The sequence below is a fragment of the Oryx dammah genome, unplaced genomic scaffold (genome assembly GCF_014754425.2).
Source record: "Oryx dammah isolate SB20612 unplaced genomic scaffold, SCBI_Odam_1.1 HiC_scaffold_18, whole genome shotgun sequence".
NCBI lineage: Eukaryota > Metazoa > Chordata > Mammalia > Artiodactyla > Bovidae > Oryx > Oryx dammah.
Window position 1 is genome coordinate 32914270 of NW_024070202.1, and position 27019 is coordinate 32941288.

At 42.4% G+C, this 27019-nt stretch overlaps 2 protein-coding genes across 5 annotated transcripts in view; one reads left to right on the forward strand and one right to left on the reverse strand.

The window, feature by feature from the left end:
* Positions 1–11277, forward strand: part of SLC25A40 (solute carrier family 25 member 40) — a 94677-nt gene extending 83400 nt beyond the window's left edge. The window contains exons 12-13 of the mRNA XM_040260689.1: positions 2357–2437; positions 11059–11277. Of these exons, the coding sequence (XP_040116623.1) occupies positions 2357–2388 (32 nt within the window). The 3' untranslated portion in view covers positions 2389–2437; positions 11059–11277. The remainder of the gene's footprint in view (positions 1–2356; positions 2438–11058) is intronic.
* Positions 1–20426, reverse strand: part of LOC120878095 (phosphatidylcholine translocator ABCB4-like) — a 25762-nt gene extending 5336 nt beyond the window's left edge. The window contains exons 1-5 of one of the 4 annotated variants that reach the window (XM_040260692.1): positions 14783–20426; positions 14074–14159; positions 10545–10599; positions 6535–6685; positions 660–717 (exon numbers count right to left, since the gene is read on the reverse strand). In XM_040260692.1, the coding sequence (XP_040116626.1) occupies positions 660–717; positions 6535–6685; positions 10545–10599; positions 14074–14159; positions 14783–14902 (470 nt within the window). In that variant the 5' untranslated portion in view covers positions 14903–20426. Of the gene's footprint in view, positions 1–659; positions 718–6534; positions 6686–10544; positions 10600–14073; positions 14162–14332; positions 14396–14782 lie in introns of those variants that run through there. The other 3 variants (XM_040260693.1, XM_040260694.1, XR_005724454.1) reach the window with 3 other exon arrangements.
* Between the last annotated feature and the right edge of the window lie 6593 nt (positions 20427–27019).

Below are 27019 nucleotides of genomic sequence, written 5' to 3' on the forward strand. Positions count from 1 at the left end.
GAATTCAAATCAACTCAGAGTGTAGTCTTAACTAAATTGGAGGGAAGTTAGTATCTTTAGAAATAATAAATTCAATTTCATTACTCTCAAATATATTTTCCTTTCAGGCCACTATGGCAATAGACAGTACTCATTTAAGTTAGCAACATTAATTGAAAAGTAAACACAAATGTTATGTGACAGGCTTTGGGAATTTCTATTAAGAAGCTGAAGAAAGGGGAAAAAATGCCATAAATGACATTATTAGATCAACAGACCAAACTGGAATTCAGATGGTAGACCAAAGTATTGTATCAATATGAAATGTACTGAGGTCGATAGCTATACTGTGGTTACGAAGAGAATGCCCGGTTCTTGGAACCAATCAAGTATTTATAAGTAAAGGACCATGCTCTGGGCAACTTACATTTTTAAAAAAATATTTATTCATTTGGCTGCCCTGGGTCTTCATACTTCATACTTCACTTACTTTAAATGGCAGGGGAGGGGGTATAAATGGAAACAATAGGATAAAGAGTCTAGGAAACGCTAAAGAGTATACAGGGATTCTTTGTACATGCTTATAACTCTTCATAAGGTTGAAATTATTTTCAAATAAAATGTTTTTTAAAAGCACAGTATAAAGAAGTACATATGATATATACATATTAGCCAATTACCTAGTCATTTCTTCTTCCAGAATTCTGCCTGGATTTAGCATTGCCAATGAAAAATTCACTAAATAAAAACAAAATAAAAATAAGACATTTTTAAAGGTACTGCCAGGTTTTTAAAAATCTTTTTTTCTCTTTCCCTGTCACTCTCAAGTCACTCTTATCATCTGGACCCTGTAAAGGGCCCTAGGGTTTAGGTGCATCGAGGGTCCAGTTGGGGAAGTAAAGCACCCCCTCCCCAGGTACTGCCCCCCTACTAGAGGCCTTGGGCCTTTAGCAACACAGCTTCCTAGAGCAGCAGAGAGGAGCTGATGAAGGGCATACAGAAGGCAGAGGAAGAAAAAAGAAATGGTCCACATAGAAACACAAGATTTAACAGGCACTTTTTTCTTAGTGGTGCAAAGCACTTTACAGATACTTGCTTCTTTTGATTCTATGTTACTGTATGTGTGTTTCCCTTACATGCTTCCTACAACATAAATAATGGAAAGTCTGAATTACATTCATGGCAAAGGGAGAAAAATTAAAGACAAGAAAGATCACTGAGTTGCTCAAAGACAAGTCAGTGGATCACTGGTGATCCGTCAGGGTCCTGCATTCCTTGTCTTGGTTATTAGCAGTCCTGTAAACTGGTATTTTTAAAGCAGTATTAACTGGAAGGAAATGGTCTTTTACTCTGAACTAATTTTGATAAAAGTGTCAATGTGCCTTTTCTGGTTCACATGTTTTCGTAAGAGCTAGGATCCAGTGAGCATTTATTATATGCTGGGCATTGTTCTGAATACTATACACACATTACATGGTTTAATTTTCACAATTCCATAGATAGGACGATACAGGTAGGGCTATATCATAAATTCCTATTTTACAGATGAGGAAACTGAAGCACAGGGATATAAAGTAACTTAGCCAAAGTCACCCAGTTCTTACAGTAAGTAGGCTGAGAGTCCTAACACTCTCATACAGCACCCAACACTACACCACACCGACTGGTTCATGTGGTAACGACTTATTTTTACTTTAACAAACGCAAAGTAAAAAATAAAAAGAAAACAGCCCATACCTACTGCATTCACAGAGTAACAGGATAAAATGTTACCACAGCACTGATGGGAAAACACATTTGCCATGAGGCCAGGAGAGAAACTAGGCTTTGTTCCTTTATCACGTGCCAATAGCCCTGAGGTCACATTTTCTGGGTGCTGTGTTATCACTCTTATCTTCTTCCAAAGGGAGATGAGGTGGAAATTTATTTTAAACTTAACCTACCGTCGGGATCAATTACCAGGCCTGTAGCCCCAATGGTGGCATAATTTCTCCCTCAGGATTGTTCTTTCTATAGATGTTCATAGCAAAGTGTTTCTGCTTATTAGTGTAGCTCTTTATCAGCTACTAGGTCCTTGAAGCAGACTCTATTTCACTTCTGTTCTCATCCATTCAGTTCTGTGTGCTCATTTGCTTCCTGAGTTCATAAATCTGGCACCCTTGATAGCTACGCTGGAACTGTGTTTGGAATGAGAGGCAGACAAGCTACATGAAAGCTGAAGTATGTGCAGAAATCATTGTTCAAAACCACAGGAAACCTGCAGATTATGCATACAGGGCTATTTCCCCCCTGACCTTAGAAAGCAGGTGAAATCTTAAAATGACTTTTTCTCTCCTCCAACACCAATATTATAACTCAGATTGATCTTCCCTCCTAGGAAATAAGAATCTACAAACATTACAAACTTGACCTGCTCCTTTCTCAGAGTCCCAGGCCAAGAACGGCAATCTAATTCTGGGTGAGTAACCTTAGAAGCCCTAAAGCCCCTAGGAAACCAAGTTTCTGCTGCCAGAGGACCAAGGTGTGACACATGGGTGTGAATGTGCTCCTTCAAGAGTCATGCGATGAAATCTGGAATGCTAGGTCTGGAAATCTCACGGGATTCAATCTGGAGAAGGCCGCTACCTGGTCTTCCCAGACGCTACGTATTAGGCTTCAGCCTCATAAACAATCTTCAAGCAGTTATCTGGTTGAGTGGTTCACAGCACTGTCTGCCTGTAAGAATCACGTGGGGTGGGTGGAAAAAAATATAGATGTCCAATGGGGACAACAGAAGATGAGATGGTTGGATGGCATCACTGACTTGATGGTCATGAGTTTGAGTACGCTCCAGGAGTTGGGGATAGACAGGGAAGTCTGGTGTGCTGCAGTCCATGGGGTTGCAGAGTCAGATACGACTGAGCAACTGAACTGAGGCTCCATCCAAGACCAGCTGAATCAGAACCTCTAGCTGAGTCTAGATCATAATCTAAAAATTGCTTCCAATTGACTTTAATATACCAGGATGGAGAATTCTTTCTCTATTCTGCCTAAATGCCTCCCATAGCAAAGAAGTCGGAAATTCTAAAGCTGCCTTTTCATTTTAGAGAGCCCCCATATACTCCATACATTTATACCTTTTATAGATGAGGAAAGAGAGTTTAAGAGTGGTTGTTGCATTTCCAAGTTCTTACAGCTAGTTTCCCCTCAATATTTATGTTCCAGACACTTGACATAAGTCATCCCATTTAGTTCTATCAGCAAGCCTACCTTTCAAAGGTGATAACAGTAGGGATTATAGAGGTTAAGTAATTTGCCCCAAATTCAGGTACAGGCCTCAGTAATAAACGTATACCTTAGGGAACACTCAAAGAGACACTAAATAAGGAGTGCTGTCACTTTGAGTCTTAAAGTAAATCGATGCCTGCCTCCCTTGATTCGGTCCAGGACTTCTTTTATTAATATTACATAGAAACACTCAGCACAAGACAGAATTGGTGGATGTCCAGGCAGTTTTAGCAGTATGGGTAATAAATCAAGGTAACTGGGGCTCAAAAATGTCTTTTCCTTTCATCTGTGTGGCAGTGCAAGGGCACGCAGGGTGTATCAATTTCTCCACACAACCTCCTACATTCTTACAGCCACATAGACTTGGCATAAAACACCAAGTTCCTAATACTCTGTAGAAACCCTGCTTCCTAGGACTCCATTCTTAAGGTTTGGATGTGGAATGTTTTATGCATGGTTTCTGCACAGCTGAGTCACTGTGAGGGAACAACCTTGTCACGGAGACTTTATTCTGTTGACAAGGATGGACTCTGTTCACAGTAACTCATTGTCAGACCCTCTTGTAATTTAAACCTTTTTTATTCTTCGAACATTCTCGTCTCATTTGGCTCCCATTGAGTCTTGCTGTCCAAGAATCCAACAATTCTAAAGAATAGACTCTAAACAAACATCATCTTGGTGAGACGAGCTAGCGAGCTCAGCTAGGGACACCTGAGGACTCTACCGTCTCTCAATCCCCATGACTTTGGCTAAACTCTACAAACCTAAACATATCAAGGAGCTCTCTGGATTCAGAGTGAGCATGAAATGTAACAATTCGTTTTCTCCAAAGAGCCATGGGAATATTATTTGTACAAACCTAAAGAATGGACACTGGCATTAATAACATTTGAGGGACTTCTCATTCCAAACCCTCCAAGACAATCAAGTTGCCTAATGACAAACGTGGCTGTAGAGAACCAAGTGTCATTTAATTCGGAGGTCACCGAAACTAAGCTGGCAACTCTGGTGAGTGTATCACGCTAGCAGTCACAGGTCTGCAAGTGACTTGCTTGTGCCATTCCCCAGAAAGACCTTGAATTTGGCCCTGGGCACAGTATGTGGCACCTGTCTGCCATTCCAGCTTCAAAGCAATTCGGTTGCATAATTAGAAACACATTAAAAGTAAGCAGACTGCTCCAAATAAGGAAGCTGTGAATTACTCTGGTGTTAGTAAAAACAAAAAGACTACTAAAACTGGACCAAATGTCAACTTCCCTGGGATAAGTACATTGCATCCAATTAAAAAAAAATTAACTGTGATAAGGTATGCATTACAGTCTTAACCATTTTAAGTGTATAGTTAAGTAGTGCTAAATATATTTACACTATGGTAAAATCAATCTCCAGAACTTTTTCAGCTTCCCCAACTGAAACTCTGCCCATTAAACAACTCCCCATTTCCTTATCCTCCAGCCCCAGCTACCACTATCTTCTTTTGTTTCTATGAATTTGGCTACTCTAGATACCTCCTATAAGCAGAATAATATGATATTTGTCTTCTTTCACTTAGCATAATGTCCTCAAGATTCATCCTTGTTACAGCAGGTGTCAAAATTTCCTTTCTTTTTAAGGCTTTTTAACACTCCATTGTATGTATGTAACAACTTTTGTTTATCCAGTCATTCATCTGAGTTTTTAAAATCCTAAATTGCAGCCAGTTTTGATTGATATATTCTAATATGGGCATCCTCCTGTTCTGTGTGTGTGTATTATACATCTATAAATCTTATAAGAAGTAAAAGGACAGTAAATTAAAAATTCCTAGTTTCCTTAAAGACTTTTTAAACTATCCTATCTTACTCTTTACAATATTTGTGTTAAAGTTTTGGCCACTGGTCAAATACAAGTGATCCAGTTAACACTTTCCCAGATACAATTTTTAAAGGAGAATGTATACCTACTTACATTGGCAGTAGAATGTGTACAGTCATGAGCATGGTATGGACGGTAGAAAGACCTGAGTCTGAATTCTGCCCTAACACTGTGTAATTTTGGGAGGTTATTTATTCTCTCCAAGCCTCAGCTGTCTTCATGTGTCACTGAGAATAAGACCTAGCACGTGATACACGCTATGAAAGATTTCTGTTATTTTTGTTACAAAGAGGTTCTTCTCGGAGACAGTAGTACTAGAGAATAAATAAACTCTTTTTGTAGAAGTGTGCTTTAACTATTCAAAGGATGCTTCTGCTAGACATCTAAAACGTATTAATATTCATCAATATTCGTGTAAAGAGATCCTATTGTTAAATTAAGCAATCATGTTCTTAGGTAATTACAAGCAGCCCTACAATGCTAACCAAATATGTAGCTCTCAGCAGTGAACACTGGAAACTTCCTGAGTGTCATCTAAATACAGCCTACTGCCTCTCAGGTGCCTCTGCTGCGGAAGCTGCCTCCCCTTTATGAGCCGTCTCCTGCACATCCCCGTCTGAGCAGCAGGGCTCCACGGTCTTCTCCAGCTAGAGCCCGCAGGTCTCTAGGGAGGAACCGAGCCATCGTGCTGGGTAGAAAGCGTGGCTATCTTCCTTTCTGTGTTAAGTCTGTCTAATATGAAAATACTCGGTCCATTGGAACCTCACTCCAATGCTGCTGACCTAGCCCCTCGTATAGCTGGCATTAACTTATGTGACTCCTTTGGCACTCCAGTAGTTTTAGTCCTTTGGGTGAGTTTCAAAGCACATCATTCTCATACTGAATCCATTCACTCTTTAGTAAAGTGCTCTGTTAAGGAACAGTCACCCTTGTTGATCCAAGTATTAGAGACACAAAGTAGGTGTAATTTTAGCAAGAAGGATGGGGGTGGGGGAGGGGAAGAAGAAAACACCAGAAACAGACCTGCAAGCTGAGGACGGCTAAGAAGTATTGCCATGCCAACTGCTGCATTTTGAAGCGAGCTCATCCATAGTCATTAACTGAATGGACACTGTGCAGACATGCTCTGCTATGGGTCCACCGTCCTCAAGCAGGGTGGCTTCCTTACTTTATTGAAATTCAAAGCTTTCTGGAAATTTCCTTATTCTATACTTAAAGCCCAATAGCATACACTTATTTGTTGAAACTTAACTGATTATTTGAGGAATTTTACTGAGAATTTTAAAACTCCTTCTGTGATATCTGAAGCTACCCAGCTGTCCAAACCATGAAGCAAGCAGATGATGAATAGAAAAATCAATTTCTAATCTTTCACTCAGTTAAATAAATGAATACATCAATATATCTACATATCTTAATTAAAGAAATGCTTACCTGGAAGGGAGAAATTTCCTCCAGTATTAACAAATCTGTCAGTCACTTCTCCAAATACTATCATCATGAGGGGCAGACCTGATCCATGAGTTATGGCCATGATAGTGCCAAAAGACATAAATAATTTATCCTGCCAATCAGAGTATCGAAACTAAAAAAAAAAGAAAGAAAAGATAAGAATACTTAGCTTGTAAACAGAATTTCTCTTTTTTCACAATGTATGTTCTTTGGATTTTAAATCTTTAAGGTCAGTACTTTTGTAACCGTTCCAAATAAATGTATTAGGGAAGAAAGAGAATTTCAATTCAAATCATTGACAGAGTAATTTCGAGATTCTATTTATTTTGTATCTGTGTGGAAAAAATCCTAATTTCATTGAATCAGTGTCTTATTTGGACAAGTGATTGCAATATAATCAGAAGGGACTTAAGATTGGTTTCATTAAGAAATACTGTTTGACTTTCCAGAGCTCCTGAGGTAGTGAATTAGAAATAGCTAGGGGTTGATGTCATTTACACACATACACACAATACATCCTTTAAAAAGACATTCAGAATATTTCAGAGGGAGAATTATAAAGGGTGGAGAAGGAACAAATATTCTGGGTTTTGAGGATAAGGCCCCTTTAAGAGGCTTAAGTTAGCTTTTGGAAGACAGATCAATACTGAAGGGCAAGAAGCTTAAGGAGTGCCTGCTGCTGCTGCTGCTAAGTTGCTTCAGTCGTGTCCGACTCTCTGCAACCCCATAGATGCAGCCCAATAGGCTCCTCCGTCCCTGGGATTCTCCAGGCAAGAATACTGGAGTGGGTTGCCATTTCCTTCTCGGATGCAAGAAAGTGAAGTCACTCAGTTGTGCCCGACTCTTAGTGACCCCATGGACTGCAGCCTACCAGGCTCCTCCGTCCATAGGATTTTCCAGGCAAGAGTACTGGAGTGGGTTGCCATTGCCTTCTCCGTAAGGAGTGCCTGGGTGTGTGCTTTAGGGAAGTCTTGCTTATGGAGATGATACTCATTGTAGAATCTTGAAGGACTAGGGGGAATTAGTGAAGAAGAACTGGGGAGTGCAGAAAAAGTGGGGGAAGTGGGGCGTTAAAACAGCAGGGTGACTGGAAACTACATGAGTAGTTTCATAGTAGTTCACATAGACGGCAGCCCATCAGGCTCCCCCATCCCTGGGATTCTCCAGGCAAGAACACTGGAGTGGGTTGCCATTTCCTTCTCCCATGCATGAAAGTGAAAAGTGAAAGTGAAGTAGCTCAGTCGTGTCCGACTCCTAGCGACCCCATGGACTGCAGCCCACCAGGCTCCTCCATCCTTGGGATTTTCCAGGCAAGAGTACTGGAGTGGGGTGCCATTGCCTTGAGTCCTCAGGGAACTCCACGTGGTGGAATTTCTAAGCACACAGTACAGAGCATGGAAGACTATATTAGAGAGAGGCCTAAAAGGCCTGGTGGCCACATCAACTATCTTGGATTTAGTACCGTCTATAGAGGGCTTCCCTGCTGGCTCAGCTGGTAAAGAATCTGCCTGCAATGTGGGAGACCTCGGTTGGATCCCTGGTTGGGAAGATCCCTGGAGAAGGGCAAGGCTACCCACTCCAGTATTCTGGGCTGGAGAATTCCATGGACTGTTATAGCCCATGATGTCACAAAGAATCAGACATGACTGAGCAACTTCCACTTATCACTTATAGAGGGAAGTAGTTATACCAGTAAAGTGCACAACACCCAAGAACTAACCAGCGATCAGTGTCATAATACTCCAAAACCCTTTGTCCTTCACCACCTTTTTTAGTTCTCTCCAAATTCCCACTTTTTCTCCCCATTTTTGATTGACTGAAACTATGCCTCTCTCTCTGTTCTTCTTTCGTCCTCTGCCTTCCAGACTACATCTCCCATCTCTTAGTTTTTCATTTCTATACTTTTCCCTTTGTCCCTCACATCTCTCTCATCTTTTTAAGCCTTATCTCTGCCCATTTCCCCACCCCACTCCCTTTGGGGGACAAGGAAGGAACATCATCAAGAGAATGGGTGATGAGTCAGGCTGGGCAGAGTGGGGTCCTTGAGAGTGGAGGCTGAGTCAGAGGGGGTCACCATGCAGGGGCACCCTGAGGCTAAAGCACAAAGTGGGGGGTGGTGGGGGGCGGTACGCCAACTGCTCTCAGGGATTTCCAGAAGTTCGGTCTGGGAGACCAAATTCCATCATTAAACACAGAGGGCAAGCAAGAGTGTTGAGAGAGACAAAGGGTGGGAAGCCAGGTGGAGCTTGGAATAAAACAAGGCCGGCAGGTAAAGTCCAGAGCAGGTGGGAAGGGCCCCTCAAATTGGCACAAAAGGGACCAGTGTCCCCAAGGTTCACCTTCGTGGCCAGAGGGGAAGGGAGATAGAGCACTTGAGTTTCTGGGCCATGGCTCAAGCATAGGAACAAGTCGACATGCAATGTTGTCTTCACCAAACATTTACGTGAAACTGCTGCTGCTGCTAAGTCACTTCAGCCGTGTCCCACTCTGTGCGACCCCACAGATGGCAGCCCACCAGGCTCCTCTGTCCACAGGATTCTCCAAGCAAGAATACTGGAGTGGGTTGCCATTTCCTTCTCCATGTGAAACTGAGGAAAGTTTTAAAGGCTTTTCATAGTACATTTGAAACTCATGTAATATAATATATTCACTGCACCTCAATTAAAAAGTTTCTCATATTAATGAAACATAATTTTATTGTCTCCAAGCTTCAGTGAAAATTCCAGGAATTTCACAGTAATATCCTAAGTAACCTAGATCTGTTTTCAGTGAGTTTTCAACAGAAGAATGCCTTTCTGTGTTGTGCTGTGCTTAGTCACTCAGTCATGTCCGACTCTTTGCAACCCTATGGACTGTAGCCCACCAGGCTCCCCTGTCCATGGGGATTCTCCAGGCAAGAATACTGGAGTGGGTTACTCCATGCCCTACTCCAGGGGATCTTCCCAACCCAGGGATCGAACCCAGATCTCCCTCTTTGCAGGTAGATTCTTTACCATCTGAGCCACCAGAGAAGCCCGAATGCCTATCTAACTCCTATTAAAATGCAGTTTTATCCTGAACCTCAATCAGAACAGCAGCAAAACAAATTAAGAGAGTGGAAAAGATTACATTTATATTTAAGGTTAAACTTGCAAATTCAAATGAAAATTTCAGTTTCTACTTTAAGTTTTGTGACATTTTGTTTTCTGTAAGAGGCAGATTTAAAACCTTTGCATTAAAGCCAGATTTAGTTTTATAAACAATTTATTCTCTAAAGTACTGAACTGAAAAGATGTTAGCCTTACTGAGATTTTTAAACACAAAAGTCACAAGCATAAGGGAGAAGAGAATGAAACTTAATAAGTTGGAGACTTCAGATGACATGCTTTTTTTTTTTTTTTTTTACCAACTTCTTTGCTATCACATAATGGCTGTCATAGTTTGAAACATATCATATTCACCAAAAGTGGGCAAACATTTTCTTGGGTCCCCTCTCTAAGACATGTTACAAATGAAAAATAGATTTGACTTCTTCCAAAAATATGTTGGCTTGCCCTGGACCAGTGGAAAACCACTGAGAATTGTCATAAACATATCTGAATCTGTAACAGTAACTTCATATTTAATCAATTTTCCTGGAGGCCAATGTGAACATAGATTTCTTAAGCATTTACAATTTTCTGTAGTTAACAATCTCCTTATACGCAAGTTTATTCTAAGGTAAATTTGTGATTGTGTGTGAGACAAGTGCAGAGATGTATTTTTCTGAAATTAATTGGTTTGTATGGTGCTTCAAACACCAGTCCTAACTTCAATTTCCCTCTACACCAGTTAGCTCTGCTCTCCCAGCCAGCCTATCCCTACCTGTTTTATCATCCACCTTGAGAATGTGGGCCCTTAAATACCATGAGCCAATCCAGGACATCTATCTTAAAGTACTTCTCACTACAGATCCAAGACATCAAACTTGAATGAAGGCAGAACTGATTCAAACTTAATATTTCACAGCTTACCAATGTTAATGGTCCAATCAAGTTTACTCTCTTCATTTTTTCCTTAGCTTGGTTGCTGTAAGAAAAAAACAAAACTGAATTTAGAAACTCTTACAAAATATTTCACAGTCAACTGAATATAAATTTAAGTAGTTACCATATTTGAATATTATATTTTCAAATGTAAAAGAGTGATGTCCACAAACTGTCGAAATTATCCAGTTTAACACACGGTGTAAGGCAATAACCAAGTGCAAAGGTAACTGTCCAAGGCACTATAGGAATCTCTGGATAACCGGGGAATGGTCACCTGCCTTGCAGCACGCATGCACAGAAGGAAGATGACCATGTCAACAATGTCTGCAAGATCAGTTAATTCTTCATGTGCTAAAAAGGTACATCTTGATCTAAAATTAGTAAAGGCCACTCTTCTGAATGATTATAGGGAGTGGCGTCAGGAAATCCTGTCCGCTCTATGGTCAAAATACATCTCGAGTTCACTTACTCTTTGCCACTTTCATAACTATCCTAACAGCCCAGAGAACTCCTGCCTTGTTTCTCCACTTCCGCTCGTGCCCACTTCAGTCTATTCGCAACACAACACTCAGAGTCATCATTTAAAAACACAAGTCACATGCTTGCTAAAGAGGAGGAAGAGGCGAGTGACGGACTGGGAGTTTGCGATTAGCAGATGCTAGTTATTACAAATAAGATGGATGAACAACAAGGTCCTCCTGCAGAGCACAGGGAACTATATTCAACTCTCTGTAATAAACCATAATGGAAAAGAACATGAAAAAGAATGTGTGTGCAAATATATATATATATATATGTATAGCTGATCATTTTGCTATATAGCAGAAATTAACACAACATTGGAAATCAACTACACTTCAATAAATGAAAAACAACTCTCAGGTCATATTATGCTGCTACTCTGCTCAAAGACTTACAAGTGGCTTCCACTTTTCTCAGAGTAAAAGCCAGATCCTTACCCTGGCCCCTCCGGCCCCACATGATATTCTTTGTTGCCTCTGTGAGCACAGTGCCCACTCCCACCCCTGCCAGCTCGGCCCCAGTCACCCAGCTCTCTCTGCTGCTGCTGTCCCGTGAACACTCCAAACACGCTCCCCCTGCAGGGCCTGCGTTACCTCTGCCGGGAGTGGTACATATATGCCACAGCTCTCTCATTTTTTTTTTCAAGTTCTTGCTTAACTATTGCCTTCTCAATATGACCTACCTTAACTACCCTATTTAAAATTGCTTTTTTGCACTCCTGATTTCTTTAGCCTTAATTAACGTGTTCCCATAGCATTCATTACCTGCTAACAATTGTTTGCAGGACTAAGTGCCCCTGGGAAAAGTTTATGGATGCTTCTTTTTCACAAATGACCACCTATTTGCATAGATCTAACTTGATATTACTTAAAGCCCAAGAGTGCCCCTGGTTTCCTGGTCTGGGATATCTGATGCCCTTTGATGATAATTTGTCTCAGAAGCACAGGCTATTAATTTGGTTTTAGGTTGGAAATGCTGTTGCTTCCTCAGTCTTGGGTATAGAATGAAACACAATCTGGTTCTCCTCTTACGCAGGAAGATGGAATTTGATGTAATATTTTTCTTTTACGTATCTTGGGCTTTAATTCCATGGCATATAAAGACTACTTGCAAGATTCTAGCAACTACATATTCAGCATATGTATTGTTTACATCTATTCTCAATAATAAATAAAAGCTAAGTGTAGGAGAGCAGACTTTTTTTACCTAAATGCATTCATTTAAATTTCCAGGTAAAGTTTTATTCACAGGACTTGATCCCAAACTATCTGGAACATTTTCTAAAATCAAAGGACTGACATCTGCAATGAAATGTGTTCACAAGAATGTGACAGGCAAAACTGCGTGTTCGGAACAACCATGGAACTCTCAGTTTTCCCTAGACCACTGAAGTGAGCTGAACTTCCTTTAGCATACAAGTTTTGGTCCATTTTTTATAAAAGTGTGTCTCATTACACTTAAGTTCATAATCTTAACTTTTTCTTAGTCTTTATTACTCTCTGGACTGTCTTCTTCCCGACACAAGGCTGTGAGCGCCACTGCTGAGAATGTCCGTGGGCTCTGTTGTCTCATTGCATCTGTTGCAGGGCTAGCCCCTCTGTACACTTGCCAGTGTTTAGCCAGTGCAACACAGAGACAGACTTCCTGGAGAAAATGCCCCCTATTTATAGATTCACAGTCAATTCCAGCCTAAACTGCCAGCGAATGAAAACCACCTTTTTCTAGAAGAAAAAATACCACCTGTTGGTTTTCCAGTTTTATAGGGCAAACTAGATATTCTGTGAATGAATACCTCGGTACATAGAAGAAATAAAGCAAGATCATTGTATGAAGAAATTAACAGACTAAAATAATGCCCCGTTTTAACCACCAGATAGGCATGTTCTCTGTTAACTAATCAGGCCACTTGCAGCTTGAGGACCCACTACAGAACCTGATAAGTTTGTCCCTCTGGGTGATCACTGGATGACACAGGTCAGTTAGTTCTGGGTGGCTTGGCATGAACTCAGAGACCACAACAGCCTCATAAACTTTGAGGCTGAAGGCAAAAATGACTCACTGTCCTCAAAGTGAAAGGGGACAAAGACAGCACGCCACTTACTGATTGCTTATGCCCCTACTAAGGTGGAGAAGTGAGTGACGAGGGCCCTCGGGAACCAAAGAGCCAGCACAGGGAGAAAGACAGGCAAGCAGAGAGAGGCAGAGGTTTCCCCCTTGCATTTGAGCAAGTTTCTTTGGAAGCGCAGGTAACCCGCCCCAGGCTGCTCAAGGTTCCCCTCCCCAACGCACCCCTCACCCCCCAAGGGGGAGAAAGAGGGAACCAACCGGAGAGCTGAGAGCAAGGTGGGTAAAATGAGGAGGAAGAGGAATAGTGAGTGGAAGGAAGGAGCTGCCTGCTTCACCACACTTGTTTAAAAAGCACAACCATCAACAGCAGACGTCTGATGCTCTTCAAGCCCGGAAGATCAGACCATGCTTATGAAAGTTTTCTGGAAAGTTTTCTGGAAAAGTCGTGAGCTCCATAATGCAAGGAATGTTACACCACACATGCTCATCGAAGGGCCCTGCACAAAGGGAAGGGGGCGCTTTCAAACCATGCTCTCTTTCCTGGTGGTGTTTATTGGCTAAGTCGTGTCTGACTCTTTGCCACCCAGAGGACTGTAGCCCACCAGGCTCTTCTGTCCATGGGGATTCTCCAGGGAAGAATACAGGAGTGGGTTGCCTTGCCCGTCTCAAGGGGATCTTCCTAACCCAGGGATCCCGGTGTGTCTGTGGGATTCTTTACCACTGAGCCACCAGGAAAGCCAGCCTGTCGCAAAAGAAGCCTCAGTGACATTCCTTGGGTAGTCAGAACCACAGAAAAGACTCTAAGGAAACTCCAAAACAAAGGCCAAAGGCATCATCCACTCAACTTCTTTGCTCGGCTTCATGTGGCTCTGCTGACTCGCGTGTAACGAGAAAAGCAGAAAAACGGTGGCCGAGGGTGATGTACCTGCGGACGCCCAGTTCAAGTCCGTCCTCCCTGGTCTCGGTGATCCGGAATGTTGCGATCCTGCCCACCTCTGGATCCATCTCAGCCTGGGGAGAAACCAGTCTCAGGTCCAAGGGCACCAGCCCCAGCTTGGGGAGGCCGCCCAGCCTCCTCCCAACAGCTCCCTCCCCACCCCGCCGGGGGGTCGGGGCCAGCAGACTGGTCGCGGGGACCCGGGAGGACCGCGCGGATGCCCCGCGGCCCGCCGCGCGGAGCCCACCTTCCCGAGCTTCCCTCACCCGGGACTGCGCCTGTCTCCGGCCGAGCCGCTGGGGCGCCGGGGCTGCGGCCGCGGGGCCTGGGACTTTGCTCGCCCCCGCCCCCGCCCCCCACCCCACCCCGAGAGTGTCCGGGCCCAGAGGCGCCTCCTGAACCCGCCGGGGCCACGGCCCGGGGCAGAGGAGGCGCTCCAGCCGCCAGGCTCGCTCCGCACACCCCGCGCGGGGAAGGGTGCCCGGCGCGCCGCCCTCCGCTGCCGCCCACCCCCGGCCAGCCGCCAGCCCCGGGCCCGCCGCGCCAGCGGCGGCCGATAAGCCCCGCGACCAGCCTGGTGCCGCTGGGTGTTCCGAAAGCCTGGCCTGGCGGGCCACTCGAGCCCTCCAGAGTGACTGTCACTCCTTCAGGGCAGTTTGCTTTTTGAAGCCTTGCGGGGACAGTTTGTACTGCTCACCAATGATGGGGCAGCTGAGGGACCCCTAGGCTCGCCTCCTGCTGCTTGTGCATCCCCGGGTCTGCTCTCCAGGGGGCACTGAACCCACCGGTCTCTCGGGATGCTGAGAACAGGGCACATCCGCCCAAAAGCATCGCATTAAGCTCTTCGCAGGATAATGCAGTTGGGTGTCTTAACACCAGGGAAGCCTTTCTTAACACGTAGAGGCCCGAACTTTAGGGCTGGAGGGCGCTTTAGAAATCGCCAAATTCAACCGCTTCTCCTCCACTCCCTTTCCAATCGGAAAGAAGCCCAGGGAGGGCGAGTCTCGCCAGTGGCTACATCCTCAGGACCAGGGTCCAGTCTCCAGTGTCCTCTCCTGGAATCCTGCTCTGATCCTGGACTTCTCCCTGTGCTCAGGTGTCTCTAAACCTCGCGCTCACGGGAATCCCCTGTGTGGTTTTCTCATCCCTTTTCATGAACCTCGCGCCACACTCCTTCTTAAAGGGAAAATCTAAAACAGGGAGCAACTTGTTATCATAGCTTTGAAGTCAGTGGGATTCAAACTCAGAGCGTCCTATCTCACTAGTTATGTCGCCTTGGACCCTTTCTCGCTTTCTAAGCCTCAGTTTCCTCATATGGTAACATGTGGATAAAACACTCCCCTTACTAGGTCACTGTGAGGAATAAATGAACTAAGAAGGTAGAAGGAGCTAGTACTGAGCCTGAACCAGAATACACTCCATAAACATGGCTTCCCCTCTTCCCAACCAGGTAGCAAGGTTACCTGCTGGTCCTTGCTCCTGCTGTCTTGTTAACACAGAAGTCATCCCCTGGCTTTCTCGGGTTCCCAGAGAAAATTAACAAAGAGCATCCTATAAGAGGAGGTGCTGTTGGCAGACCTTGGAATCTCACCTGTGTCACTTACTGTTTGGCCTTAGGCAATTTACTTAATTCTTGATTTTACGGAAACTGTAAAAATTGGGGTGTTATTAGGATTAGACATAATGTGTGTAAAGTGCCTGGCATATAAGAGGTGCCGAGTATTATCAGTTACAAGATCAGAAGAGGCTGATGAGGAGAGACTGGGATAAGAGCCAGGAGCTCCAGCACTCACTCTAAAGTATGACACTTCTCTCTACCCCACTCTGCATATCAGCTTGAGCTAGGCAGAACCTGACTTGAAGAGATGACTTAGCATTGACTGAAACTGTGGCATGTTCTAGAATTATTAGAAATGAATTTATTTACAAGTTTTCCTAAAAATATTTTTTCTTCTTAGCCCATCTACCACAATCAGGAGGATTCTCTTCTTTGATCAACCAGAATTCCTCTTCTTCACAAGTCTAACAGGTGGTCAGATCACTATTTTAAAAATACTCTACAATTAAAGCAACTGAAATTGTCCAGCTGAAAGAAAGCTTGGTGGTGACAGGAGAACATTATAAAACTCAGTGGCCTGGAAGGAGATGGTAGCCTCTTAAGTTTCTATAAAAGACATCTTGGGGGAGTGAAAAGTTAGACATGTGAGAAAGTAGGAAGTTTCTGAACTAAAAACAAACAAACAAACACACAGGAATATGACATTTTCCCCTGTCAGAGTCAGTTCATAACGTTGTCCCTATAAAAAGTGTCCATCACATGTTGCTTGCATCTGAGGCCTGTGTGTGGGGAGAGAGAAGCCTTGCCCAAATGACTGTACTTTGTATTTGCCTGTGTTACAGCCCATTCCAAGGGCTACTTTTACATTTATCTAATAATAGTAAAACAACCTTATCTGGTGCATCCATCCGGTTATTCTTTAAAAAACAGTATTTAAGCCAGTGTGATAAACTGGAGAATTCTCCATGACACTCAACTTTCTTTTGTTGGTAGGATATTGAGATAATCCTCCTTTGTTCTCATTGATGTAGAGTTAATATCCTTCCCTCCGTCTTACTTCTTCTACATGTTCCATTAGTTCTTTCTTTTATAATCTTAATTATTGCTTTTTTTGGATTATTTTTATTCTTTGGTTCTTTTGATTTAATAAGTGCATATTTCATTTTATATTTAACAGTTAATTGTTTCCTAGAGATTATGACCTATCTTTGACTAAACAGTGGTACTTTTTCCTCTTGCAGGCCAATGTAAGAACTTTAAAATTCTCAAACCTCATTTATCCACCTCTTACACACTACTACTGTCATGTACTTTAATTTTTTTCTATCTTTTATGGCCCTTATGAGAAATTATTTCATACTCATTATCATTTAGATTTATCTATATATGTATTATCCTTTTCTTTCTCTTTATTTCTTCCTACATCTCAGAGCCACTATCTTGGATCATTTTCCTTTTACCTAAAGAACACTCTGTGCTTCCTTTGGCCAGTGATAACTTTTCTCAACTTTTTTTTTCCTGAAAAGTTATTTCACATTCATTTAGGAAAATTATTCAGAGATTTACCTTTGTTGTTGTTGTTCAGTTGCTAAGTCGTGTTGGACTTTTTGTGACCCCATGGACTGCAGCTCGCCAGGCTTCCCTGTCCTTTACTATCTCCTGGAGTTTGCTCAAACTTCTGTCCATTGAGTCGGTGATGCCATCCAACCCTCTCATCCTCTGTCACCCTCTTCTCTTCCTGCCTTCAATCTTTCCCACCACTGGGGTCTTTTCCAGTGAGTCAGCTTTTTGCATCAGAGATTTGCCTTACTGGATATCAAGACTTTTATTGTGAAACTATAGTGATTAAGGCAGTACATTTTGGACAGAGATAAACAAAGTGAAACAGAATACAGATCTTATAACTGACAGAGCCAGAATTCTGATCCTGCCAGTATTCTTAGCCACCACATTAACTAGTGCAGGGCAGTGGGGATGGAGAAGATGGGTCAAATGTATTGGATGGTTAAAACACCTTCTTCCTCCAATTCATTGATCTTAGCATATTCTAACTGTTCCTCACTATTTTGGTGTGCTGTCTTCCACTCATCTTGCAGACGTCCACAACCCCTTGCCTTCTCTCTTTATCAGGTGTCTTGGTAAAACCACAACTCTGGCTAATTAAAATTATCCAACTACTGCAAGCTTCCAGCATGCAACAGAGAATGGCTAAAGAAAGACATAAAACCATTTGACTTGTCCCACTATGAAACTAAGTGACCCTGTACTATATATTTAATGTATTTACTATGCTTATTATTTATTGTCCATTCTGAGGGATGCAAGATTCATAAGAACAGAGTTTTTGCTGTCTTATCCACTGGTGTATTCCAACCCTTGCTGCCCAATAGCAACTGTTTCTTTATTCACTCTTCCACTATGTCAGACCATTACTTCATGCTTCCTTTTTCCTCAAATATCTTTCAGTCATTTTACATCTTCACATTCTGCTAAAGTACTGTGTGTCTTATTTCACTGATAAAAGTCACAGTGTTTGGAAGGGAACTGCCATAATCTCCTGCTGTGACACCTACCCACTGACAGCATCTGCACCCAGCACCCTGCCTTCCCTAAATCAACCAGCTTCTCCAAATGAACTATCCATGCCCTTATATGCAACCAGTCCCTTCATTTGTACTTTTATGCTATGGATCCCAGCCCCTCAGGAATGAGTTCTTTAGCAGACATTATTCCTTCTCTCTCCTGCCTTGTCAACTTTTCTGTCCCGGCTGGACCACCCCTGTTTCTCCATCTTAAAAAACACTCTCTTGACCCCGCTTTTCTTACTGACTGTCCCTGCATTTCCCTCCTTCTCTTTGCAGCTAAGCTACTAAAAGAGTTCTGTCTCTTTCTCCGTTTCCTGTCTTCCTGTCCTCCCTGAAACACACTCGCGTCAGGAGTTTGACCTGTCACACTCCCTAAACTGCCCTGGTTAGGTCACTGATAACCTCTACCGTGCTACATCCAAAGGTCAATTTTTTGTCCTTATCTGACTTAACAAATTCCAGCAGCTGACAAATTTATCTTTCTCTCTTCCTTGACACATTTTCCTCACTTGAATTCCAGGACACCACATATTTCTTGGATTTTCTTCAGCTTTACTGGCCACTCTTTCTCAGTGTCCTTCAGTTTGTGCCTCTTCTTTGTGCCTCTCAACCAACACTGGAGTGCGCCAAGGCTGACGCGTGAATCTTCTCTGTCTAGTCTCACTCCCTCTGTAATCTCAGCCGGTCTCATGGCTTTAAATACTATCTGTATCCAACAATGTCTAATTTTTTTTTCTAATCTAGACTTCCTTCCTGAATTCCTGGCTTATATATACAACTGCATTTTGATCTCTCCACTTGGATGTTTAACCTGCCCAACCTTGACTCTTGACCTTTCCCCTAAGCTGGCCTCTGCAACAGGTGTCTCTCCTTCTCAGTTGACAGCTCCAGCCATCCAGCTGACCAGCAAAAATAGAGAGTCATCCTGTATTCTTCTCTTTCTTCCCCACCTCATACTCCATGAGAAGATTTTATAGGTTCTGGCTTCAAAACATGCACTCAGTTGCTCAGTCATGTCCGACTCTTTGGGGCCCCTTGGACTATTGGTCCTGCTAGGCTTCTCTGTCCGTGGGAGTCTCCAGGCAAGAATACTGGAGTGGGTTGCATTTCCCCCTCCAGGGGATCGATCATCCTGACCCAGAGATCGAACCCGGGTCTCCTGCGTCTCTTGCACTGGTAGGCGGGTACTTTATCACTGCGCCACCTGGGTCTGACCATCCGTCTCTCCCCAGTCCTACCAGGTGGTGCAAGCCACTCTTATCTCTCGCCTGAATGACCGCAGTAGCCTTCAGTCTCCTCCGCTCCCGTCTTTGCCTCCTCTCCTGCCTTTGTTCATTCTCAAAGCCGAAGCCAGTGATTCATCTGAAAAGTGGCTCAGATCATGTGACGCCTCAAATCTTAATTCCCCAGAGGCCCCAGTCCATTGGGAGCCTTGGCCTGCAGTGGCTGGCCCTCTCTGCAATGTCTCTGACCTCAGTTTCTACCTCTCTCCCTCCCTCACTCCTTGCCAGCCACCCTGGCTTCTTGGATGTTCCTCAAACAAGACAGAATTACACCTCAGGGTGTCTGTGCTAGCTGCTCCCTCTGCCTCGAAGTCTGTTCCCCCAAATACTCACATGGCTAAAACCTTCACCTCCTACACGTCTCCTCTCCATTCCCATCTTGTCTATGAGACCACTCCTGACCTGCTTAAAAACCGCATCTCTTACTCCCAGGACCCCCAGTTCCCCTTTACTTTACGTCAGTTTTTCTTCCCACACCATTTCCCACCACCTAGTATACTATATAATGTATGAAATGACTATGCTTGCTGTTTATTGTCACCTCAGTAATACATCAGACCCAAGGAAGAAAAAGTATTTTTCTCTGCTTTATTCAATGAGGCAGCCAACATTTGCTACCCATACTTACTAAGTACCAGACGTTATGCAAGGATTTGAGGACATAAAGAAAAACAGTCTCAGCGCCTGCCTCAAAATGAACTGAGAATATATCAGTACAAAAATCAGATCTCTATAGTGTTTTATAAAATTATGAAGCCATCATACGCAGGTATCACCTCATTTAAATCTCAAAAGAAGAAGCATGTTCAAGGTGGACAAGTGAGGTGGTTTTATTCTCAGTTTAAAGGTGCTGCTGCGTCACTTCAGTCGTGTCCGACACTGTGCGACCCCGTAGACGGCAGCCCACCAGGCTCCCCCGTCGCTAGGATTCTCCAGGCAAGAACACTGGAGTGGGTCGTCATTTCCTTCTCTAGTGCGGGAAAGTGAAAAGTGAACGTGAAGTCGCTCAGTCGTGTCCAACTCTTAGCGACCCCATGGACTGCAGCCCACCAGGCTCCTCCGTCCATGGGATTTTTCAGGCAAGAATACTGGAGTGGGGTGCCATTGCCTTCTCCAAGTTTAAAGGTTAGGAAATTGCAGTTCCTAAAAAGTGAATGGCATTAGGACTCCCTGGGGAGGACTTGTGCCAGCAGAGTCATGCCTATCTCTGTATCTGTCCCCACAGCACTTGAAGGTCATTAAATGTGTACTGAATAGACCCATAGCTTTAAGCTGTAACATAAAAGATTTACATGTAAAAAAGAATGTCTTATAACTAAGAGCCAAAGGGAAGAATAAACTCCATCTACCAAAGTATTTTAAACTACTTAATATTTTGTATATTTTATATAATATTACATTGTAATAATTGAATATACTATTTTCTATAGTTTATATTATATTTACATGTGTATTAATTTGCAACAGTTTTCTCTGCAGAGAGAATGATGGAATCGGGTCTCTGTCCAGCGAGAATATTGACGGTAATATTCTCTGCAGTGTTTCTCCCACTATATTGTGTTTGTGGCTAACAATTCTCTGACTTTTCATCTCTGAAGATAGACTGTTAGATGTTATCTGACTGTTATATTTGCATGTCACCACACTTGACTTCCTTGGTGGCTCAGAGGTTAAAGTGTCTGCCTACAATGCGGGAAACCTGGGTTCAATCCCTGGGTCGGGAAGATCCTCTGGAGAAGGAAATGGCAACCCACTCCAGTACCCTTGCCTGGAAAATCCCATGATGGAGGAGTGTGGCTACAGTCCATGGGGTCGCAAAGAGTCGGACACGACTGAGCGACGTCACTTTCACACTTCGCTGGTGCTTCCCTAGTAGCTCAGCTGTTGAAGACCCTGCCTGCAATGCTGGAGACCCAGTTCGATTCCTGGGTCAGGAAGATCCCCTGGAGAAGGGATAGGCTACCCACTCCAGTATTCTTGCCTGGAGAATTCCATGGACAGAGGAGCCTGGAAGGCTACAGTCCATGGGGTCACAAAGAGTTGGACACAACTGAGCGACTAACAGTTTCACACTTCACTATGTTCTGTTTCCAAATTTCCTGCCACCAATACCTCTGCTTAAATCTTCCATCTTCCTCTCCAGGTTGATAGATAATAATTTCTCTTGTCTTCACTGCTTTCAAACCATGTTCAATCTTACAATTTTCTCCCAAAATTCTTTTCAAAAACCTTCTTATCTGCTTGAAAAACAAAAATTCCTCTCCACCTCTGACCTCTTATCTTCTAAAAATCCTTCCCTTTTGGTCTCACTTTTCTGTGCTCATTATAAAATTCATCTAACTTGGCTCCAGCACTTTGGAAGACATCTGTAAGATGTTAAGGATGAGGGTAATGCTGATTTCCAACGTAACTGGTTTTAATGGATAACCCAGGATGAGATGGCTGGATGGCATCACAGACTCGATGGACATGAGTCTGAGTGAACTCCAGGAGATGGTGATGGACAGGGAAGCCTGGCGTGCTGCGATTCATGGGGTCGCAAAGAGTCAGACACGACTGAGCGACTGAACTGAACTGAACTGAATGATCTATTCCTTGCCCATTTTGTGTGTGTTCAATGGTGTACAACTTTTTGGGACCCCATAAACTATAGCCTGCCAGGCTCATTTCACCATGGAATTATCCAGGCAAGAACACTAGAGTGTGTTGTCATTTCCTACTCCAGGGGATCTCTCCAACCTAGAGATCTAACTCACAACTCTTGTGTATCCTGCACTGCGAGGCGGATTCTTTACCACTGTGCCACCTCGGAAGACTGAACTCTTCCTGACACCCTCTTAAACCAGGGTAGACTTGCACAGGCATGACAGAAGTTAAAGCAGTTGGGAAGAAGCATCACTATTAACCACCAATGTCATATCGTTTCCTCCAGGACAGAGTAATGGCACATTGAGAATGCCCAGGTCACACTGCCTCGTGGGATTCTGTGCCCTGTGAGGATTATGGTAACAGTTGGGTAGACAGGAAGGGGTGCAGGGTGCCAAGGCTGGAGAGTGAATGAATAAGCCCCAGGTAGGGTCACTATGCTTTGGGTCATTAATGTTGACTCTTAAGTTTATTCTAAAACTGCACATTTTCAAAAAATTGTAGTTTACTTCATAACAGATTAAATATTTGCTCATATCATACTATATGATAAAAATATCTATGGATAACATAACAAAGAAGAACAATAACATTATGTTTGTATTTGATGTTAGTTCTCAGATACTCACAGCACTATTTCCTAGCCCTAAAATTGTGGCAACTTCAGTCACGTTAGAGAGTGTTGTGAGATGTTCAGAAATCTACCGAAGCAAAATAATATGGGTTTGCAGTCATCTGTGCAATATTTTTGGAACTCTACTAACATTAGGTAGAATCTACAACTCTCTTTATCTCACTCCTTTGCTACTCTTTTAAAACTTTTAATTTTGAGATGCTTATAGATTCACGTATGGTTGTAAGACAAATACAGAGAACTTGCTGTATACTTTTCTTAGCTTTTCCAATGGTGATATGTTTTCTTTATGTATCTAAATTGATAAGGGATATTGGTCTGTTGAGTGATATTCCATTGAAACTTGGACATCTGAGGTATTCTGTTGTGAGATTCCAGACCTTACTGAAACCTTTTGTTCTCCTTGATTTGAGGACAGTGCCCCACCAGGGAGAGGGTGTCATTCTTCACTTGGTTTCCACTGACACTGAGGTGGGAGGGGCTCCTTGTTACTGCAGAGCAGAGGCAGTGGGGCTGACCCCCCACTAGGCCTGCACTGATACCCTCCTGGCTTGGCAGAGAGGGAGTGCATTGTTACAGCTCTCCACGTGGTCTCTACTGACACTGCCATGGGGAGGTAGCCTTGTTACTGTCAACATGAAAGCCCTGAGCCTCCACTAGGCCACCTCTTCTCAAATCCTCATCACTGCTAGGTAGGGATGAAAAGTCGGCTCCCTGCTGGCAGGCAGTGAAGCTGGGGTGCACTTGTTACAGCCTCGTGAGGGTGGAAGTCAAGGCTTGCCACTCAGTCTTTCCAGGCATGGGTCTGGAGAATACCATAGTTTTTCCTATGATGTCTGGCTAGAGTAGAGGCTGCCATCTACACACTTTCTATTTTGCTGGGCTGCCCCTTTCCTGGTCCTTTGGCTAGAGAGAGCTGGCTTTTGTTGGGGCTTTTTGTCTGTACACACTGGCATTTCTGGGTTTTATCTTCTTCAGCTCCAAGCTGACATATATAAGGCAAGAATAAAGCAAAACAAGACAGAAACATCAGACAAAAAAAAGAAATAAAAGATATCAAAATTGGAAGGAAGAGGTAGAATTATCATAGCATACAGATGATACGATGCTCTATAAAGAAAACTCTAAAGACTCTACATGAAAACTATTAGAACTGATAAATGAATTCAGCAAGATAGCAGATTCAAGATTAATATGCAGAAATTAGTTGTATTTCTTTACAGTGATATGAACTACCAGAGAGAGAGAGAGAAAAAAAAAAAACACTCCCATTAAAATTCCATTAAAAAAATATCTAGGAACAAATCTAACCAAGGATGTAAAATACTCATACACTGAGAACTGTAAAACATTGATAAAGGAAATCGAATATGAATCAAGAAAATGGAAAAATAATCATGCTCTTGGACTGGAAGAATTAATATATGTAGCTAAAATGGCCATACTATCCAAAGAACTCTACAGATTTAATGTGATCCCTATCAAATTACCCATGACATTTTTTTCATAGAACTGAAACAAATAATTCTAAAATTTATTTGGAACCACAAAAGGCCCAGAATTGCCAAAGCAATCCTGAGGAAAAAGAACAAAGCAAATCTATGGAACAGAGTAGACAGTCCAGAAATAAACCCACACACCTAAGTTCAAGTAATCTTCAACAAAGGAGGCAAGAATATAAAGTGGGAAAAAGATAGTCCCTTAGTAAGTGATATTACAAAAGCTAAGAGCTGCAATTAATGAAGTTAGAATACACCCTCACACCATACACAAAAATAAACTAAAAATGGCTTAAAGACGTAAATATAAGAGATTACATCATAAAACTTCTGGAAGAGAACATAGGCAAAACAGTTTCAGACATAAATCATACCAATGTTTTCTTATGTCAGTCTCCCAAGGCAGTAGAAATAAAAGCAAAACTAAACAAATGGAACCTAATCAAACTTACAAGCCTTTGCTCAACAAAGAAAATCATAAAAAAAATGAAAAGATAACTTATGGAGTGGGATAAAATATTTGCAACCATGCAATATGGTTGCAAATTTTATTATTGGTTGGTTAAACCATGCAACCAACAAGAGCTTAATTTCCAAAATATATAAACAGCTAATAAAACCAACAATATTACTGGTTGATTAAACCATGCAACCAACAAATAATTAATTAATATAATTAATTTCTGAAACATACAAACAGCGAATAAAACTCAATAACAAAAAAACCAAACAACCCAATCAAAAAATAGGCAAAAGACCTACAGAGACATTTCTCCTAAGAAGACAGATGGTCAAGGAGCACATGAAAAGATGTTCAACATCATTAGTTATTAAAGAAATACATATCAAAACTACAATGAGTTATTACCTCACACCAGAATGGGCATCATCAAAAAGTCCACAAATAATAACTGCTGGAGAGGGTGTGGAGAAAAGCGAATCCTCTTGCACTATTGGTGGGAATGTACATTGCTGCAGTCACTATGAAAAACAGTATGGAGGTTCCTTAATAAAATTAAAAAATAGCTACCATATGATCCAGCAATCCCATGCTATGCTGTGTTTAGTCGCTCAGTCGTGTCCAGCTCTTTGCAACCCATGGACTATATAGCCCACCAGGCTTCTCTGTCCATGGGGATTCTCCAGGCAAGAATACTGGAGTGGGTGCCTCCTCCAAAGGATCTTCCCGACTCAGGAATTGAACCGGAGTCTTCTGCATTGCAGGCGGATTCTTTACCAGCTGAGCTACCAGGGAAACCCCCCAGCAATCCTACTCCTGGTCATACATCCAGGAAAGACAAAAGCTCTAAATCAAAAGATGCATGCACCCCGATGTTCACAGCGATTTTTAGCCAAGACATGGAAGCAAAACAAATGTTCACTGACAGCTGAATGGATAAGGAATATGTGGTAAATCTATGTACAGAGGAATATTACTCAGCCATAAACAGAATGAGAATGCCATCTGCAGCAACATAGATGGAGCTAGAAATCATACTAATTGAAGTAAGTCAGACAGAGAAAGACAAATATTATATCACTTATAGTGAAATCGTAAAAACAGTACAAATGAACTTATTTACAAAACAGCAACAGACTCAGACATAGAAAACAAACTTATGGTTACCAAAGGGGAAAGAGAGGAAGAATGGATTCGGAATATGAGATTAACAGATGCACATTACTATATACAAAATAAACAACAAGGATCTGCTGTATAGCACAGGGAACTATATTAAATATACTGTAATAAATTGTAGTGGAAAAAGAATATATATATATACATGACCAAATCACTTTGCTGTATATCTGATATGCAACATTATGAACCATACTTCAATTACAGAAAAACAAAAGTCCCCACAAGCCAAAACAAAAATGAGGAACTCACCACCATGTCATTCTTTGGATTCCAAGTTCCTTGGCATGGTTGTCTTCTCTTCACTTCTCAGAGTATTCTTATGGTTGTTTTATAAATAATGTTCTGTGTTTCTAGTTGTATTCAGCAGGAAGAATAGGGAAAAATATGTCTCCTCCATCTTCTTGGAAGTTGCTGCTGGATTTTTAAAATCCATTTTCTCTAATTGGATGCCAAGGCAAAGGCAGACTGTGAAACGAAATGAGCCAGTCTTTGTATTTGTTCATCAGTAGAAAAAGGGATATGAAGTATTAGATTAAAAGATTTCTCTAACTTATCTGCTCACTCTCCTCCTCCATACTCTCTCACCTTCTTAGTAACACCTAGTAGATGATCGCTACTTACAAAAATCTGTGTTTTCATATGTAAAATATGCAGGCAGGTGGATATTTCCTGTCCTTAAACTTACTCTATAGTAAAATATGAAGTCAAATGCTGACAATTATAGGGCTTATCAAAGTAGAACAATGAGGTGCCACTAAAAAAGCCAGGGTGGGGACTTTGCTGGTGTTCCAGTGGCTAAAACTCCACGCTCCCAATGCAGGGGGGCTCAGGTTCGATCCCTGGTCAGGGAACTAGATCCCTCCCGCCACAACTAAGAGTCTGCATGGCACAACTAAATATACTGTATACCGCAACTAAGACCCAGCACAGCCAAATAAATAAATATACATATTTTTAGAGAAACCAGGGTACAAGATCTTCATAGTTTTATGTCATGCTCTATTATACTGCCTTAATTATTCTAACATCTTTTTCTTCCCACTAGACTGTGATCTCCTTAAAGAAAGCGGATGAACTCAATTTACTG